Genomic DNA, 16,734 nt, shown 5'->3' with positions numbered 1-16,734 from the left:
CTAGTTTCAGGATGATATAATTCGGGACGTATCCTCCACTTTGCTTTACCTGGTACACATCATCAGTGACTCATGTGTTTTACACATAATTTAGCACAGCGCAATTGAGAATAACTGAACATAGATGCCCCAGTAATGCATATTCAACAGCACTGTCACAACACTTCTATTGTTGCTTCTTGTATCCCGCCGCCAGTATTTTCTCCACCGCGTGCTCGGCCACCACCATAATGATGGCCATCGAGTTGCCCGTCGGCAGAGTGGGTATGACGGACGCATCAACAACAAACAGATTATCAGTCCCGTAGACCTTGGTATCGCCATCCACCACCGAAGTCCCGTCCTCAACCCCCAACTTCGCAGACCCGACAAAGTGCCGCGCCGAGTCCCAGCCGCCCGCCCAGAGGTCCTCGACCGTGGCGTTCAGCCCATTCGTCGAAAACTCCAGCACGCTGGCGGGCTCCTTGGAGTAGTCCAGCAAGGTCTGGAAAAAGGTAGACATGGCTTCCTTGTCGCCCTCGGTCTGGAACAGCGGCTGCTTAATGAAGTACGTGGTGCCGTTGGGGTAGATGCCCAGCTCGCCGCGCGAGTCGGCGCCGTGCGTGAGTGAGGCGCCCATGAGGACGGTGCCGTTGGCGCGGACGAAGTTCATCGACTCGACGTAGCGCACGCTGCCGTCCTGGTTGGTGATCTTCTGCCAGAGGTTCAGGCGGATGTTGCCCTGGGTCAGCGGGCCCGACCCCTCGGCGAACAGCGCCACGTTCTCGGCGGAGGGGTTTAGGTATTGGGGCGTGGAGAGGGAGGTCAGTTTGCCGAGGTCCGGGTCCGTCACGTTCCACACGAGGCGGAAGAGGGGGTGGTCTTGGATGTTCTTGCCGACCGGGAGGTCGATCCACTGCGACTCGTCGGGCAGCGTGACGTTGGTGGTTTGGGATTGCTGCACGATGCGGACTTGGTCGGTGGGGCCAATGCCCGAGTTGAACAGGAGGCGAGGCGTAGACATGGCGCCCGCAGAAAAGATGACTTTGCCGCCCTGGGCGAGCTGGATGATCTGCCGAGAACCGCTGGAATCTTCAACCTCGACACCGGTGATGGTCGCGTTTGTTCTCACGGCGCGGATGACTTTCGTATTCAGCTGCAGCTTGAAATTATCTCTCGCCTGAGCAAGCGGCAAGTAAGTCCGCACGGGGCCAGAACGAAGGCCGTTCAGGCTCTGCACCGACTCGGTCAGTGCGAAACTCAATGATACTAGAATACCGGAATACCCGGATCATTACTCACGTTGTCCGCAGGGTGATTGTAGGTCATGTCCTTATCGTCAGGATTTACCAACGGATCCACCTCCCTCCAACCATAAGGAGCCAACTGCTTGGTCAAGATCTGCCAAGCCGCCTGGTCGTAGTATTCGCCATCGGCCGAGGGCAAGGCCGTCCCCGGGTTCCGCTCGTACAGCCGGGCGGCCGCCGGCGCGACGTCGTCCCACTTCCAACCGGCGGGGAAGCCGTCAAAGTCCCACGTGGTCGGCTTGACCCACTGCAGCCCGTTGACGACGGAGCCACCGCCCAGGAGGCAGCCGGCCAAGCCCGGGATGTCGGTACACCAGGCGTCGTTGGCGGCGGGGATGAGGTTGAGCTGGTGGCTGTAGGCCGGGACGTCGTAGATAGTGATGGTGTCGTTCCAGGGCACGGTCGAGGTCCCGCCGGTCGCGAAGAAAGAGGGGCCGCCACGCTCCAGCAGGAGGACCGAAGCTCCGGTCTCGGCGATCCGCTGTGCGACGACGATACCGGCAGGTCCGGCGCCCGCGACGATGTAGTCATACGATGCCTCGGAAGAAGCCGTGGCACCACCGAAACCCAGAGATTGAAGGGCGAGAAGGCAGTAATAGGCCATTATAGGTATGTTCGTCATGTTGGCGGTGAGTTGATGTTGATAACGACGGGTGTTGAGCTGTAGCTGGATTGGCGTGGGGTCTTGGTAAGAGCTACCAGCTGACTAGGAGGTAGACATACCCCGACATAATAAGTCACCCCTTACCTAAGGTGGCTCCTTCCTTGCATTGCGGCGCATTTTCATTCGGCCGAACATTGTTCCCTGTTCGAGCCATTCATATTTCGGGTACATGGTAAATCGGTAGTCACGCCCTATTCCATCAATACCAGTATTGGAATTAAAGATTACGGTTTAGAGCCGAGTCATTGCTACCTGAATTCAGACGAACTCTTTTTGAATATTGGGAATGCTTGCCAGGTTAGTGCAAACCTTACTGGGTATTACCTGGCCTAGTCGGGCCTATTGCATCTACCGCCAAGCTACGACTTACAGGCCCAATTGGTCGCATTACCGATGTCCCCGCTCCCCGTATACTGCGCCTGCCCAGGATACTTGCATATCGGCCTCTGCCGCAGAACGCCGTTTGCGATGGTATCGTTGCTGAACTTGGTCGCCACGATGCTTTCCGGGGCCTGGGCCTTCTCCACCCACTTCATCAGCGCCAAGAGGGCGTCGTGCTGCCCATCCCCATACCCCGGCAGGGGCCAGGCGTCTTGGCGCGCCAGGTCCTGCAGGGTGGTCCCCTGCCCGCTACCGCCAAAAAACCACGGCGCGTCGTAAATGCTGCCTCCGCAGTGCTGCATGCCCGGAACGAAGAATAGCCGGTAAAAGTCGTCGAGCTCGACGCCCCGGCCCGCCATCTCCGTGTACGTGTTATCGTACAGTAGCCGGCTCGCCCCCGGCGGGATCAGCCCGTCGGCATAACCGTGGTAGGTGATAACCTTTCCGCCTCGGGCATGGAAGGCCGAGAGGTCGTACTGCAGCGCACTCACGTCGCCCGGGTTCAGGCGGTCCGCGTCGACAAAGGTGGCGTAGCTGAAGTTGGTGCGCCAGTCCCACGCCGCGTCGTCGAATATGTACTTGGCGGCGTAGTCGGTTCCATAAAGACTCGGTGTGTTGTTTTGGCCAAGAGAAGATGGTATTTGCATCTCGGACCCGACACCGAAGTTCGGGTACAGATATTCCAGCTTGTGCACGTTGGCGTCGAACTCGATCAAGGGCAGGTACAGTTGCTGCAGCGTTTGCAGCTGTGGCTTGGTCAGACAAGAGGACGAGTTGCTTGTGGGACTCGGCATGCAGAGGAGCTTCTCGAGGCGGAGGTTGCACTTCGCGGGATCCATGATAATTCCGTCCGAGATCCCATCGGACCCATCGCACTGCTGGAGGACTTCGTCGCTGATGGCACTAAACAAAGCCGACGGGATAAAACCCGGACTGTCTTCCGGCAGGTTAATGGCGCCGACCTTGAGCTGCCAAAGTTGCTGACGAGTCGACCACCAAGCCGGGGCGCCAGCAAGGATACCGTCAAAGTCCTCGGGGTGATCCTGGGCCGACTTGATGCCCTGGCGCCCGCCCGTCGAGCATCCCGAGTAGTACGACCGCTCCAGCGCTTTGCCGGCATAGTAGCCCTCGACGATCTTCTTGGCGACGACGGTCGAGCCGTGCAAGCTGCGGCCGGCCCAGTCCTTCTTGGCCTCCGGGTTGCCCAGGGCCCACGTCATGTCCTGCCCGGTCGAGTTGTGGCCGGTGTCGGTCGACATGGTGGCGAAGCCGTAGCGGGCGCCGACGCCCATCTCCTGCCAGTTCACGCCGCCCGAGAAGCCGCCGTTGCCCACGGCGAGGAAGCGGGCGTTCCAGGCGTCGGGCAGCATGAGACCGAACGTGTAGGACGACGTCGGTGAGGAGGTGACGTTGACCCAGGTCAGGCACAGTGAGGGCAGGTTGGTCGCGTTGGCTGGGTATGCGATGTCCCCGACCTGGCCAAAGGTCCCGTTGCTAGCGATTTGGTGAGCCTCGAGCACTCGAGGTGAACCCTCGACTGCTGCCAAGATGGCGTTGATGCTTTCGACGCTACATGTTGGGGAAGCTGCCAGCGCGTACGTGGCAAAGCCAAGTAGGATCTCCGAAAACTGCGGCAGCATCGCGAGGCTCTGCATTTTTTCTGTCACAGGGGGGACTGAAGATGCGGTGATAGTAAACAGAGTTCAAAAGCAGACGGGCTAGGCTCTCTTTAATAGGCCCGGCAAATGCCCCGGATACCCAGGTTCGTAATATTACATCCCCCGCATTCGGACATGCATTCCACTTCAGGACGTGGAGGGCCCACCTCAATGGTCCCGTACCCCACAGCTTGAAGGTCAGCATGCTCAATCCACGAGTCATTAGCCTGTATTTGACATAGGAGCCGACAACTGGAGACAGTGGAATCATTATTCGAACTGCTGATAGATAAATGGGCTTATGCATCCACTACATTTATGGGTTTGGAACATTCGGTACATGAGGATTACCAATATATATGAACACCTAGCATTACTCATTTGGTCTACTTCTTACTTCTATTAGTGACCGCTGTTCCTTTTCGTAAAACACCCCATACCATATCCCATACGAAGACTTGGTCCTTCAATCTATCTTTGCATACTGGTTTGACGGTTGAAATAAAATAGTTAAATTGCAGTGTATCAACGCAGACCATGCAACCAATATTATGTCAGCGGTTCTCAAACCTCCTCGAGGAACTCAGCAGCCACTCAACTGTCCTCGTAGCCAAGCCGGGCATCCCCTCCCAATGTGTAGTCGTAGTTGCCATACAATTCCCTCCTTGGCCTCTTTGGCGAACTCGGGGGTAAAAGACAGCGACTGGTCTGGTCCCCGCCGAACCCAGCGACGGACGCTTCCCGGGGCGACGGGGGAAGACAAGGTAGTTCCATTTTAACGGGATGTCCCAGCTCACGGCCATGCGACAGTTCTCAAAGGTATGGGATGGGGTGTGGTGCAAAGGGAAAGGCGTGGATGAAGCCCCCTCCCCCGCGAGGACCAGAACAATAGAGGACTTCGCGGCTGGGATTGTTGCACCCAGCCGCATGGTTGGTCGGCAGACAGCTTTCGCTTCTTAAAAGGCCTACCAGCCTCGTTATGTTATTCCAGATTGTTCTTGTTGTCGGCTCCCGGAGGAAGGAGGCCTTTAGGTGTAGATGATGAAGCGTCGGCGATACCTGGCGCAGGAAGTCTGGCTGGGTTGAGGGGACCAAAGAGGCGTCGTGCTTCCTGTTTCGTAAAGGGCCTGATTTGGCGAAAGGCCACGGTTCCGGTGTGAAGTGTGCCACAGCGTTGAATGGCCATGTGCGGGAGGAAAGCGACGGCGTCTTTGAGATTCGAGATAATGGCTATATCGGGTCCCAGGAGTTCTATGTCGCGGTCGACGATGTTAGGGGGTAATTACAGAAATATCGCCAGCCACGATGTTGGGTGACAGTTTGCGGGTCATAGAATCAGCTGAACGAGACATGATGTTCTCATCAGAAGCGCGAGGCAAACCATCAGTTAGCCGCCCTTTAGTAGTAGTGTTACAACACCCATTTTAACGTCACCAGTACTTGCAATTGTTTCACTCTCGCGTTCATTGGTTGACCGTAAACATAAGGGAAACACCACCGTCTCTCCTCTCGTTTTGCTCGTGTGGCAGCCATTTGGGAGTCACTGATGAAGCATTGTAATTTGCGTGATATTCAGGTTTCGGTGGTGAAATAAAATGTCTGGTTTATGGGGGTTCTTTATAACGAATTACGTAGGATTAGGCTGCTGGTAGTGTCCTTAACGCGCCCCTGCAGCACCTGAGTCTGGTTGCTATAGGAAATGAATAGGTACCTATTTACTATTCAATTTGCATTCAGACAACCCCGCAGCAGGTTACTTTGTTGACTCGTTGTTGGCCAAGCTGTGAATCTCATTTGTCTCTCTAGGTCAACGCCGCCACTTAACCGCGCCGTCAACGAAACTCAACCGCGCCGTTAACGAAACACATACCTCTTTCTTGACGCACAACATCTTCTAAGATGGAGAAAAACCAAAAAAAAGAAAAGTCCTGGGCGCCCACGGCGAAAGAAAAAAAAAAAAAAAAAATAAAGAAAAAATTCGATTTCATGTAGATACCCGGGTCCCCATCCCCGACCGCCAGGGGTATCGATGTGATTCGAGCGCTGCGACCAACCAACCAAGACCTCCAGCGCAACCGCCAAGACCTGGCTGCGGACATCGAATCCGTCGAGGCGCAGCGCGCGCGCGACGCGGCCGCCAACCGATGCGGTTGGTGCCACGACTACGACCACACGGTCAAGGATTGTGCCGGCCCGCCCGGAGAGGATGGTACCATCGCGGCCTGTGTGCTGCACAACGCCAAGCACCTCCTGAGTGAGTGCCCCGAGGCCCGCGAGTGGAACCTCGCGGAGAAGTACCGTTGGCTCGTCGCGTCGCGCGGCAACCTCCCCCTCTGCAGTACCACGAGCGCTGGGAGGATGTGGCTTGGGCCTGGATCGACGCCCAGGGCGGCCGCTGCGACGACGCGCTGCCTTTCACGGCCGAGTTCTGCAAGCGGGTCCCCCGGATCAAGTACGCCAATTACGACCGCGACGATCCGACCCGCGAGCCGCTCGGCTACGAAGAGCGGACTTCCAGCGTTGCTGCCTTCCGCCAATGGTACGCAAGGGAGAATGGGTTGAACATGGGACCGAGCCAGTAAAGTTGAGGCCGCATTCACGTTTTTACATCGACTGGATCGCGCTGGGTGTTGAGGGCTGGGTGTTCAGGGTTTGGTATTTCGGCGACGCTCATGGATTTCGGGCATATGGACTTTCTGTCGCCCTAGGTTAGATGCATTTTGCTAGATGGCTAATGCAATCTCGTTTCTCTGCATTCTTTGTGTTTTCTCTAGTGCTTTCTTTTGAAAGGTGGCGGGTTTGAAACCGTTCGGGTACATAGAGTTAAGCGATCGACAAAATTGATATGCAAACGAGGCCGATCGGCACCGGCGATTTCCACTTACGCCGGCTTAACAGATCTCGGCGAATCGAAATGGAGGTAAGCAGAGCGATGGTCTAGTCGCGCACCATCCTAATTCGTCACCGGGGCATAATTCGCCGCGGAGGAACTCCGTTCAAAAACGGGCCTCGCTCAGCCCTGCCGGTTACAAATTCAATCCCGTTATCTTCGTCAACCCTGACCATCTAGTTTCTGAAATTATGGCGGGGACTATCATCTTAACGGGAGCCAACGGCTCACTTGGCTTACGAGCCGCTGATTATTTGCTCAAAACGTATCCCAAGTACGACGCGGTCTTCAACGTTCGGGATGTTTCCGACACCGACCCCAACACTCGGAATCTGCGTAGCGTCATTTCGCAGTATCCCCAGGCCAAGGCCTCGGTGCACCAGGTGGATCACGCCGACCTCTCCGCCGTCCATGAGTTCGCCAGCTTCGTTTCGGCCTCCGTGGCCGCCAAGGACCTGCCGCCGCTAAAGTCCATTATCTGCAACGCCATCTACTGGAACCTGGTGGGCGACCCCGAGCTGACAGTCGACGGATACGATAAGACCATCCAGGTCAGCCACATTGCCCACGTCGCCCTGGTCATGCGTCTCATCGGCAGCTTCGCCGATGACGGCGGTCGCGTCGTCCTGTTTTCCAGCGTTGGCCACTACCGAAAGCCGAATGCCATGACGCATTTATTACCCGAGCTCCCCGATGAGACAGACAAGATCGTGCATCCGACTTCCGGTGATAACAAACAGGCGTACGGCTTCCAGCGGTACGCCACGGGCAAGTTCATGATCACCACTTGGATGTATTCCCTGAACCACCACCTACAAGCGGTAACAATCACCCCCATCCTAGTTATCTATCTGTTTTGGGACACGACTTCTAACCGTGTTCAATGCCAAGAACCCGAAATTGAAGAATATCACCGCCATAGCCGTGAACCCAGGCGACATGGGCGATTCCCGAGCCTTCGCCACCAACACCCCTCTCTCGATCCGGCTCGTACAAGCACTGATCGTCAAACCGTTCTTACCCCTCATCACTCGCATGGTGGCTCCGACCTTCCGCTCGGCGGCCGCGGCGGCGGTCGACGTCGTCGAACTGGCCGTCGATAGGGCCCACCGGGGCGAGCGTGGCTACTTCACCATGCTGGACAAAGACAGCAGCGATCCTATGACGATGGATGAAGAAGTACAAGAGGTCGCGTGGAGGAAGAGTCTAGAATGGGCTAAGATTACAAAGAATAACACGGCTCCTGACGGGGGTGTGGCATGAGTGTGAGTATGTGGTGGCGGCGCTGCCTGTTGGTGAACGAAGCACCACCGCCATATTCGGATACCCTTGACGCAATCTGTATTTATTTCGCGAGGTGTGTGTGGCAACATAGTTCTGCATTTCGGAGAAAGGCCTCCTAAGGGTCAAAGGCGGTGAATATGCTTACATGGCTAGTGACCCTTGATATGTGTTGTTTAATTGAGAATCGTCTACCGTTTCGCCCCCAAGACCAGCGCAGCGGTGGGAGATGCTGGCCTCTCATTCGAAGCTCCCATGGCTTGCCCTGATGTTGCCTTAGTTAAACTCTTTTGACAACGGTGAGTCGCTCATTCTATATCCAGCTTTACGATGCATGAGGCTAGTGCTGACTAAAGAAGCATGCTGTGGGAATTAGATATGCTGATGATAGAGCTTTTAGAATGGTCAGCACCCTCTACGCACTAGATTTGGAAATATGGCACTTTTTCAGTGTAACGAATACAGATGTTCCTCTCTGCCGCGGTTTGGCAATTGAGGATACCTTAGTAGCATGAAAGACTTGTTGGAGCGGCTCGGATCTAAAATAAGAATAAACACTTATGGTCCCGAAGCCATAGGAGCTGAAAGCATCGGTTCTTCCCTCCGATGGTTCCATTATTATGGAACCACCGGGACCGAAGCTTTAAGTGCAGGGGTGTATCACCGATTGAAATGCAGAGATGCCGGTAAAGACAACTGTTTTAGTCCAAATACTAGGACAATCGGGCCCGAGAGAGGATGTGTCAGCTTAGTCGGCTGTGATAGCCTCGTGTAACAGTCTGAGACGCAGGGGTTGCATTAGTGCTTTCTATCACTGTTCTAATTGGTGTTGGAAAATAGCATTAGGCTAATCGACTTTGCTGACCGTGATATTTGGTCCCCATGACTTTGGTGGCTTTATCTCTCTCGGCGCCAGACGGGAAAAGGGGCTGTCAGACTAAGAAGAAAATGAGAGATCACTCATGATAGAAGCTCGCCAGCTGCACGCGTTGCAGACACATCACACAGGGCCCGTGGTAACACGGACTGTGCAGTTCCTACGGGCAGTAGTATGGGACGTAGCAGTTCTCATGGGAGATGTATAGGGGCTTAATGTATAAAGAGGCGACCGACGACCCGCGGTTGACTCTGGTCTATTCTCAATATCTTTCACTCCAGCATCAACATCAAGTTTCACCTCCATCACATATCTCTAAGTTTATCGAAACACCCAAGGCAAAATGCAGATCGGAACCACCATCGCCGCCCTTGGCTTCTTCGGAGCCTTCGCTACCGCGTCGCCTGTCGAGGCCGACATGGGTACCAACAAGCTCGAGGCCCGCGGAACGGCGTCCGTGAGCATTTTCCACGGCGACAGCTGCACCGACCAGGCCGATTCCTTCACCATCTACCAGGGCGGGTACCGTTGCGACCCCTACACCAACGTTCGATCCATCGGCCTCTCAAACAGGTGAGTCGTAGCTCGATCCAGTATCTCTGTATAGAACGCTAACAACGAGTTCTCAGCGGCTGTTCCGTCACCACCTGGTCCGGGAGCAACTGCCAAGGATCCAGCAAGAAGGTCGAGAACGGTTGCAACTCGATCCTGTTCGCCTCCGTTTCCATTCAATGCTAAATGGAGCATTTTATCCAACTGTAACGTGTGTTGGACCTGAGCTGGATGATGTTCAACACTACATCAGCCAGGTGGGCATATATTGAAAAAGAGGGGTTGCTGGGCTGTGTTTTGTTTCTGTATCTCTCACTCGTCTTTAGTCGGCTTTCTAAATCCTACATTGCTCTTTATGTATCACCAATGCATGTGGAAGTGGCTTTGCACACTTTTTCATGGGTTCTTAAGGCTACGTTTACTAAAACATTCAGTATGCCCAGTAAGGATCTCAACCAGTACTTCAATTTACAGTCTCAGGACAATCCTTATGCCCCCTATTCACAACGACCCACCCGTCATCCTCCCCACATTCTTCCGCTCTCACTGCAACTGAATCAACATCAGTTTCTCCCCCACCATCCTTCCCTTTCTTTGGCGGCGGATACTTCTTCACATGCTCCAACGCCCACATCATCTCATCACTAACCACCGGCGGCACCCGCCCCTTCCCCCTCAACGTCCCGAGCCCCGCGATGTCATACAGCCCCTGGAAGTACTCGAACATGCCGCCGACCGTCCCGTCTCCCTGCCCGGGGCTCCCGACGTCGTGGAACCGGGTCCCGCTCCGCCGCACCGCCGCGAGCCGGTCCCTCTCCCATTCCCGCTGCTCGGCGACGGGGGGAAGCGGCGTCGCCGCCCGCCCCGCCCAGACCCGCGCCACCGCCACGGCCTGGTACTCGAAGCTGCGGAAGGTCAGGGTGCGCGGCATGCCCATGAGGGCCAGGGTCGGGTGGTCGTAGAAGAAGGTGTGCCAGTAGTTGCCCACCAGCTTGTCGTCGGCGTTGTCGTAGAGCGCCTGCCCCCCGTTGGCCGCCGCGATCCAGAAGGGGAACGAGGGGCGGTACCCGGTGCAGTAGATGACGGTGTCGACCTCGTTAAAGCCGAGGGAAGAGCCGTCGGCAAACATGATGCAGCCGTCTTCGAGCCGGTACTCGGTGATGACGGGCTTCCAGACGATGCCGTCGGGCGGGTGGTCGCCGTCAAAGCGGCCCTTGGAGCGGCGCGACTGGTAGACTGGGCGCTGGGCGGTGGTGGCGACTTGGTTGGTGATGTCGAAGCCCGAGGCCGAGTTGCCGATGACGATGACCCTTTTGCCCCGGTACAGGGATGCTGAGCGGTAGGACTTGGAGTGCACGACGCGGCCCGGGTACTTTTCGACGTAGGCCTGAAGCCCCTTGACCGGGGGTACCTTTCGTGATGTTAGTTGCCTCGATGGATGATCGTTCGCCCAGTTTTTATCAGCGGGGGAGGGGGTATTTCTCTCACATAGGGGACCGAATAGTGGCCGTTGGCGATGACAACCGCGTCGAACACCTCTTGCCACCAAATATCCACCCCCCGGAGCTTGTCGTGTTTCCGCAGGGTCAGCTTCCACTGCTCGGAGGGACTGGTGGAGGAAACGCGTGAAAGGTCTTCGACTGTGGTGTTGGCGACAAGCAAAGGGTCAAGCCGGTGGTGCGTGAAATACGCCTCGAGGTATTGTCTTGGAACCCAGTGCGGCGGGAAAGGGCCGTAGGCGAAACGCGCATCCGAGAAACACATGGCGATATCCGGCACGTTCGTTCTGGTGGGTGTTGAGTCGTCAGCACTTGCTCATCGGCCTCTCGGGAAGTAGGTACACAGTCCCCAAGACTCACGTCAACTCGTCGTAGATGGGTGTCTTGACAAATCGCTCTTGGGTATCATGAGGAGTCTCCCGAGGTAGATCATGAGGGATCTTTAAGGGCGTGTCGACTTCGGGCGGAAGCAGCCCGGGGAGTATCGGTAGACCTGGTTGTGGATCCGCATCGTAAATCCTATATTCGTTGCGGGATTAGTCCGGGGGGGCCGGGATAGCTCGGAGAATGGTGGTCGGGCCGTACCAAGTTCCGCCTGGAGCCTCTCTGCGCTCAAAAACGACAATCCGGTCAAAGCAGTCTTCAGCTTTGAGAGCTGCCGCGGTTATTGTCCCTGGACATCGTCAGTATGCTTGGTAAACGCTTTTACATATATTTCCGTCTTGGCATACCAGATGCACCAGCCCCGATAACTGCCACCGATTTGATGGACTTCGATTCCGAGTTCATGAGGGCGTAAATAATTACAATATTTAGATATATCCGGTCGGAAAGATGAACTGCGAACTCTTGAGAGCGGTTATGGCTACCTTGACACACCCGAGGTTGGCCCAACAGCACGCGTCATTCTCGTGCAGATGGCGCCATCCCACCCCCTCCACCTCTTCCCCAATGCAGCGCGATCGACTTCGACAACTGTCTTCGACATTGATTAAGAAACATGTAATATCCCACAATAACTCATTCACGGGCGGAATCCCAAAAACCCCCCGACAGCTATTACCTACGAATCCTGATAAGGGGATGCGCCGCCAACCGCATCCCGATCGCCGAGTCGTCAGGCTCCAGCTTGGCCCGCAACTTGGCAGCCGCATTCTGCAACCCGCCATGCTGCGCACCCTCCGATAGAACGAGTGCGCGCATCTCGGGCGATAGCCCGCACAGGATCGCCAACGAATCCTCTTTGACGATCGGCACCCCCGCCGCCCTGGTTTGGGCCACCGTCATAGCCAGGAAGATCAGCGCTAGCAGCATCTGCGTCCCCAGCAACCCCACCCATTCCCACTCGACCCGGACCGTCGCCTGCGGCACGAGCACGGTGCCTTCCACGGCGCCTTTGCTCCCGGCGAAGTTCTTTCGAAGCCTGTTTTTTAGGATTGCTTTAGCTCTCTTTACTGCTATGAGACAACACGGTACCGACCCCAGGGTAGTACTTACAGGTTGGTCACACTGCCGGCAATACTATCCCCGATCCCCCGTAGATTGCGCATCTGCACCTCGGGCGCAGGCGACGCCGCATCCAGCAGATTGCCGAACAGCGCGACGCCGAACGCGGTCGAGGCCCCCGCCCCCGTGCCCGACGCCGAGCCCAGGACGCCGCGGTACTGGTCGAGGAACAGCACGTCCTGCAGCGTCGAGGTGAGGTAGGCCGACGTGACGAGGGCGGTCCAGATGCCCACGTCGAACGTCTCGACGCGCTCCCCGCGGCTCGTCTTCGGGTCGGTTCCGGGGGCCCAGGCGCCGAAGGTGGCCGTCTGCCCACCCACTAGCTGGTTGCACGTGTTGGTCCCGTAGCAGAGCTGGAAGGCCGGCGACCAGGCCCAGTTTAGGCCCAGCGGGCTCGGGGTCACGGCGGCGTTTCCGACGGTTCTGGATACTTCCCGGGTGACGGGCTTGCCGTCCTTGACTTCGGTCGCGAACGACTTGGTGCACCAGGAGATGGCCAGCTCCAGGAACTGGAAGCCCGAAACGTCGACGGCGCCGGTGCTGCTGTCGATGCGTAACATGCTTTCGGAGTAGGCAATGATTAGGTCGCTGACGATGGCGTTGTTGGCGTCGGCGTCGAAGGCGTAGGTTGGGTCGGGCAGGCCTTGAATCATGACCTGAAACTGGGCGGGCACGGTGCCGTTCCCGGCGTAGGACTGCTGGTACTGACGCAAGGCTAGCGTCGCGTTCATGGCTGCCGTCAAGGTCGTCGCGGTCTGGTTTCGGAGACCCGCGAGCAATGTCGTGTTACCCTGCGCCGTGAGGTTGACCGCCTCGGTGCAGACGGAAAGTGAGTGATAGATGGGCCACTTGCATTCGGCCGAGGGGCAATCCGGTGCGATGGGTGCGATGGTCTCATTGGGTGCCGTGAAAGCGCCGTTGAATATGGCCTGCTTGAGATGGATCTGGTCGCCGGTGCCTGGTGCTTTGTTAGCTCGTGTGTCTCATGTTATCTAACACAAGTGATGAGATGAATATCTTTCCTACCAATCTTGATTCCCTGACCGTCGTAGAGATCGAAGTTGGAACACCGTTGGACTTGAGCAGTTTGGTTCTGGGACACGGCCAGGCTTGTCTGGAACTGCAATGCCTGCTGCGTCAGAGTGGACGTCAAGATGCCGCTTAGTGTGACAAGGGCGGCGAGGCTGCCCAGGAATCTATGGCAATTTGTCAGTGTATTGCAGCAAGCTCACAAATTTGCAGTGGGACGTACCCTTTAAGCTTGAACAAGATCTTCACACCGCCCCAGGGACCGCGACTTGCCTCGTCGTAGAGCTGAAAGTCGGCTAACGGCCGCGGCTTGGACGAAAACCACACCCATTTCAGCTGGCTCATCCCTTGCACCAGGGGCACCATGAAGGCCAGCCGGGAGAGCGACGTCAACAGGGCCACCAGCGAGTTGATAGTGATGCCGAGAGGCCATCGCGGTGCCGGCTTCGTATCATACAATCCGAGAACGGCAAGCACACCTATAAGTTGTCAGTGGTTGTCCGTTGGGTGTTGTATGGATACAAGACCAAGCATGGGCTTTCTACCTGCAAGTCCTAGGAACCCTATGAGCAACCATGCGAACTCTGTGTACCACCAGAAGACGCTGCGGCGAGCGTTGCTGGATGCCGGTGTTTTTCCATTGGGGGGAAGAGGCGATGCTGGCTCGTAGGAATTGTTTGCATCGGTATCTGGATTGATTTGGTACACTCCGGCACCCGGTGGTTGTTTAAGGGCGCTGTAAGTCGCCATCAAGACGGATGATGGGATGATGTCGAAACAGCAGCAGTATGCAGATCCGGAACTTTAGACATAACAAGAGAACAAGAATCAAGATTCCCAAGTTGCGGTCCAGAACCACTGAGTTTTACATGAAAGCATGCTGGCATTTGGTATTTGGTCTTCTCCCTACTTAATCAGAGCTATTGAGATTTGTGGCGTCGGCAGTTGTTCAGCTGCCAAGGCGCCTCGCATTCTTTGAGCTCTTTGCGACAGCGTCTAGACCTGCTGCCAAGTCGCCCAGCTCACCGGCGCCAGGCCATCACTTCATGAACGCCAGTTAACGCCCTTAAGTGGTGCACCAAAGAACCAAAAACAAGGCTTGAGCTTTAGATTCGCATGATTTTGTCTTGTGAGTTATTTGAGGCTGAAGGGGCCTTCAGTGGTCTTAGGCGGTTTAACTAGCGCCTCATTTTTACTGCTTTGTCTGAGCACCTTGCCCTAATGGATTTCAGCTCGCAACGTGATGTCGTGTGAATCGTCCAAAATAGTGGTTTTTGATTGAGCAGTACGGAGTATATCCTCCATCGTCACATATGGTGATAGCTTCATGTTACGCTTCTTTTCTTCGCATGTAGATTCAATGTCAGTTACAGCGATGAAACTCGTTTCCGGTCCTGCCTACATCGCAAGTGTTTTTTAGTGCAACTGCAACTTTAGGTGTCGGCGCTACAGCAGGCAGCACAGCGGGGCCTGGCAGGCAACTTTGTGGGGGCTCTTCAGGCCATGCTCAATTGAAACCCGTCAAACCCGTCATAATGTCAGATATTTAGATGCAAACACGCATAAGTTCACGGTGTCTGTAAAAGCACGACGATACCACAGAAATCCGGTGCTATCCTAAGTCCAGAATGGCGTCCCTCTCGCGACTTCCTCCGGAGCTTTCTCTGCAAGTCTTCAGCTACCTCAATTTCGGCGACAAGGTCCAGTTGAGTGCGACATGCAAAGAGTACCGCCGCCATTTCGCCCCCGAAATCTTCGCCACCATACGCTTTACCAACGAAGAAAACATCGCCCAGTCTGCGCTGGCGGCCGTGAAAGCGCATGGTAAGCACACAGTACGCATCGAGTTTACGCCGTCTACATCTGGCCCGGGCGAGGAGCCGTTTGCCGCCCCGGCATTGGTCCCCGCCGCCTCGGAGCTGCTCCAGGGCCGTCACACGCCCAACGCCCGTGCCGTTCAGATCCACTTCGCCTTCGACTTCGACAACAACGACTATTGGAACAACTGCAACGACTGCGGCATCTACGTGTTCGAGGAGGAAGAAGACGAGGACGACGTCGAGGACAGGGAGCAGAACTTTCACTGGCGGGCCCTCATGAGCGAGACGTGGGCAGCGCTGTCGGAAAACGTGTACGTGACCGACCTCACCGTCAAGGAGCTGGTCCCCAAGTCGACCTCGGCCTTCCTGGCGTCCGAATTCTGCGACTTCCTCGGCCGCCTCGAGTCCGCCACCTTGAGCATTTGGGGCTCCGACGACGGCGCTGGCAGGAAGTCCTGTACGACCACTGCCTACGTCGAGTGGCTCAGCGACGACTTGGGCGGCGCCTTCTTCCGCCACATGGCCAACCTCAAGCATCTGGCCGTCCACGCCTCTATGTGCGGACCGCTCGGCTGCGACGGCTTGCACCACATTCCGCTGGGGTTCAAATCCGGCGATCTCCCGGTCTTGGAGTCGCTCACTCTCACCAACTGCTACGTCGGGCCCGAACTGGTCCACTTCCTGTGCGAGCACGCCGCCGTCCTGAAAAGGCTCGACATCGACGACTGCGTCAGCGCCGGTGCCAACTCCTTCACGGCCGACAACCCACTATCCTGGGCCGAGTTCTTCAACCGGCTGTGCGACCTGCAGCCGTCGGCTCTAGCCGAGCTGGTGGTGGGCGGTGCCCACGCCCCGCTTACGGTGGACTGGGACGATACTTGTGACGGGGAGGAAATCTCCGCCGAGGCACGCGAAGTTCGCCAAGTTCGCCAGAAGCTCGAGGAGGAGCCCGGGCGGAAGCTGTTTGCTTACTACTACCAAGACGATAAGTACGGCACGTTCCTTTCCATGGAGGAGGAGATTCGGCAGGCGTTTCTGCGAGGTGACGATCAGAGAGCGTACGACCGCTTGATGGGCCTCGTTAGACAGAACGCTGCACGAGCGGGTGCTAGTTGGACGGAGGCTCTATAGAGATGAATGCAAATAGACAAACGTTCGTTAAGGAACAAAAGCTTCACATTGATAATCTACAGTGAACTGTGCTGAACCAGTCTTACGTTTCAAACCCGTCTACTGTGAGTGAACAACGGAGCTCGCTGTATGCATCGTTCTTGTACCGCCACGTCGGGAT

At 56.3% G+C, this 16,734-nt stretch overlaps 8 protein-coding genes across 8 annotated transcripts; 4 read left to right on the top strand and 4 right to left on the bottom strand.

The window, feature by feature from the left end:
• Positions 1-166: 166 nt before the first annotated feature.
• On the bottom strand, positions 167-1,908 carry PG985_001873 (uncharacterized protein; the record flags this gene model as incomplete). The annotated part of the gene is made up of 2 exons (XM_066821642.1): positions 167-1,213; positions 1,282-1,908. The coding sequence occupies 2 exons, from the start codon at positions 1,906-1,908 to the stop codon at positions 167-169; spliced, it is 1,674 nt and encodes a 557-aa protein (XP_066689074.1).
• A 401-nt stretch (positions 1,909-2,309) lies between these two features.
• On the bottom strand, positions 2,310-3,986 carry PG985_001872 (ferulic acid Esterase/Feruloyl esterase; the record flags this gene model as incomplete). Its single annotated transcript, XM_066821641.1, has 1 exon — positions 2,310-3,986. The coding sequence occupies one exon, from the start codon at positions 3,984-3,986 to the stop codon at positions 2,310-2,312; it is 1,677 nt and encodes a 558-aa protein (XP_066689073.1).
• Positions 3,987-5,888: 1,902 nt separating this feature from the next.
• PG985_001871 (uncharacterized protein) lies at positions 5,889-6,571 on the top strand (the record flags this gene model as incomplete). Its single annotated transcript, XM_066821640.1, has 3 exons — positions 5,889-5,914; positions 6,011-6,296; positions 6,377-6,571. The coding sequence occupies 3 exons, from the start codon at positions 5,889-5,891 to the stop codon at positions 6,569-6,571; spliced, it is 507 nt and encodes a 168-aa protein (XP_066689072.1).
• Positions 6,572-7,070: 499 nt separating this feature from the next.
• PG985_001870 (short-chain dehydrogenase) lies at positions 7,071-8,142 on the top strand (the record flags this gene model as incomplete). The annotated part of the gene is made up of 2 exons (XM_066821639.1): positions 7,071-7,700; positions 7,771-8,142. 2 exons carry the CDS (start codon positions 7,071-7,073, stop codon positions 8,140-8,142), a joined length of 1,002 nt encoding a protein of 333 aa, XP_066689071.1.
• A 1,238-nt stretch (positions 8,143-9,380) lies between these two features.
• PG985_001869 (uncharacterized protein) lies at positions 9,381-9,614 on the top strand (the record flags this gene model as incomplete). The annotated part of the gene is made up of 1 exon (XM_066821638.1): positions 9,381-9,614. The coding sequence occupies one exon, from the start codon at positions 9,381-9,383 to the stop codon at positions 9,612-9,614; it is 234 nt and encodes a 77-aa protein (XP_066689070.1).
• A 438-nt stretch (positions 9,615-10,052) lies between these two features.
• Positions 10,053-11,877, bottom strand: PG985_001868 (uncharacterized protein; the record flags this gene model as incomplete). The annotated part of the gene is made up of 5 exons (XM_066821637.1): positions 10,053-11,000; positions 11,078-11,375; positions 11,449-11,607; positions 11,674-11,761; positions 11,820-11,877. 5 exons carry the CDS (start codon positions 11,875-11,877, stop codon positions 10,053-10,055), a joined length of 1,551 nt encoding a protein of 516 aa, XP_066689069.1.
• A 270-nt stretch (positions 11,878-12,147) lies between these two features.
• On the bottom strand, positions 12,148-13,989 carry PG985_001867 (uncharacterized protein; the record flags this gene model as incomplete). The annotated part of the gene is made up of 4 exons (XM_066821636.1): positions 12,148-12,511; positions 12,586-13,552; positions 13,621-13,790; positions 13,847-13,989. 4 exons carry the CDS (start codon positions 13,987-13,989, stop codon positions 12,148-12,150), a joined length of 1,644 nt encoding a protein of 547 aa, XP_066689068.1.
• A 1,262-nt stretch (positions 13,990-15,251) lies between these two features.
• Positions 15,252-16,574, top strand: PG985_001866 (uncharacterized protein; the record flags this gene model as incomplete). The annotated part of the gene is made up of 1 exon (XM_066821635.1): positions 15,252-16,574. The coding sequence occupies one exon, from the start codon at positions 15,252-15,254 to the stop codon at positions 16,572-16,574; it is 1,323 nt and encodes a 440-aa protein (XP_066689067.1).
• Between the last annotated feature and the right edge of the window lie 160 nt (positions 16,575-16,734).

Source organism: Apiospora marii (assembly GCF_038362585.1).
Source record: "Apiospora marii strain CBS 49790 chromosome Unknown utg000002l_segment0_segment0, whole genome shotgun sequence".
Classification (NCBI taxonomy): Eukaryota; Fungi; Ascomycota; class Sordariomycetes; order Amphisphaeriales; family Apiosporaceae; genus Apiospora; species Apiospora marii.
This window is presented reverse-complemented; position numbering and strand designations above follow the sequence as displayed.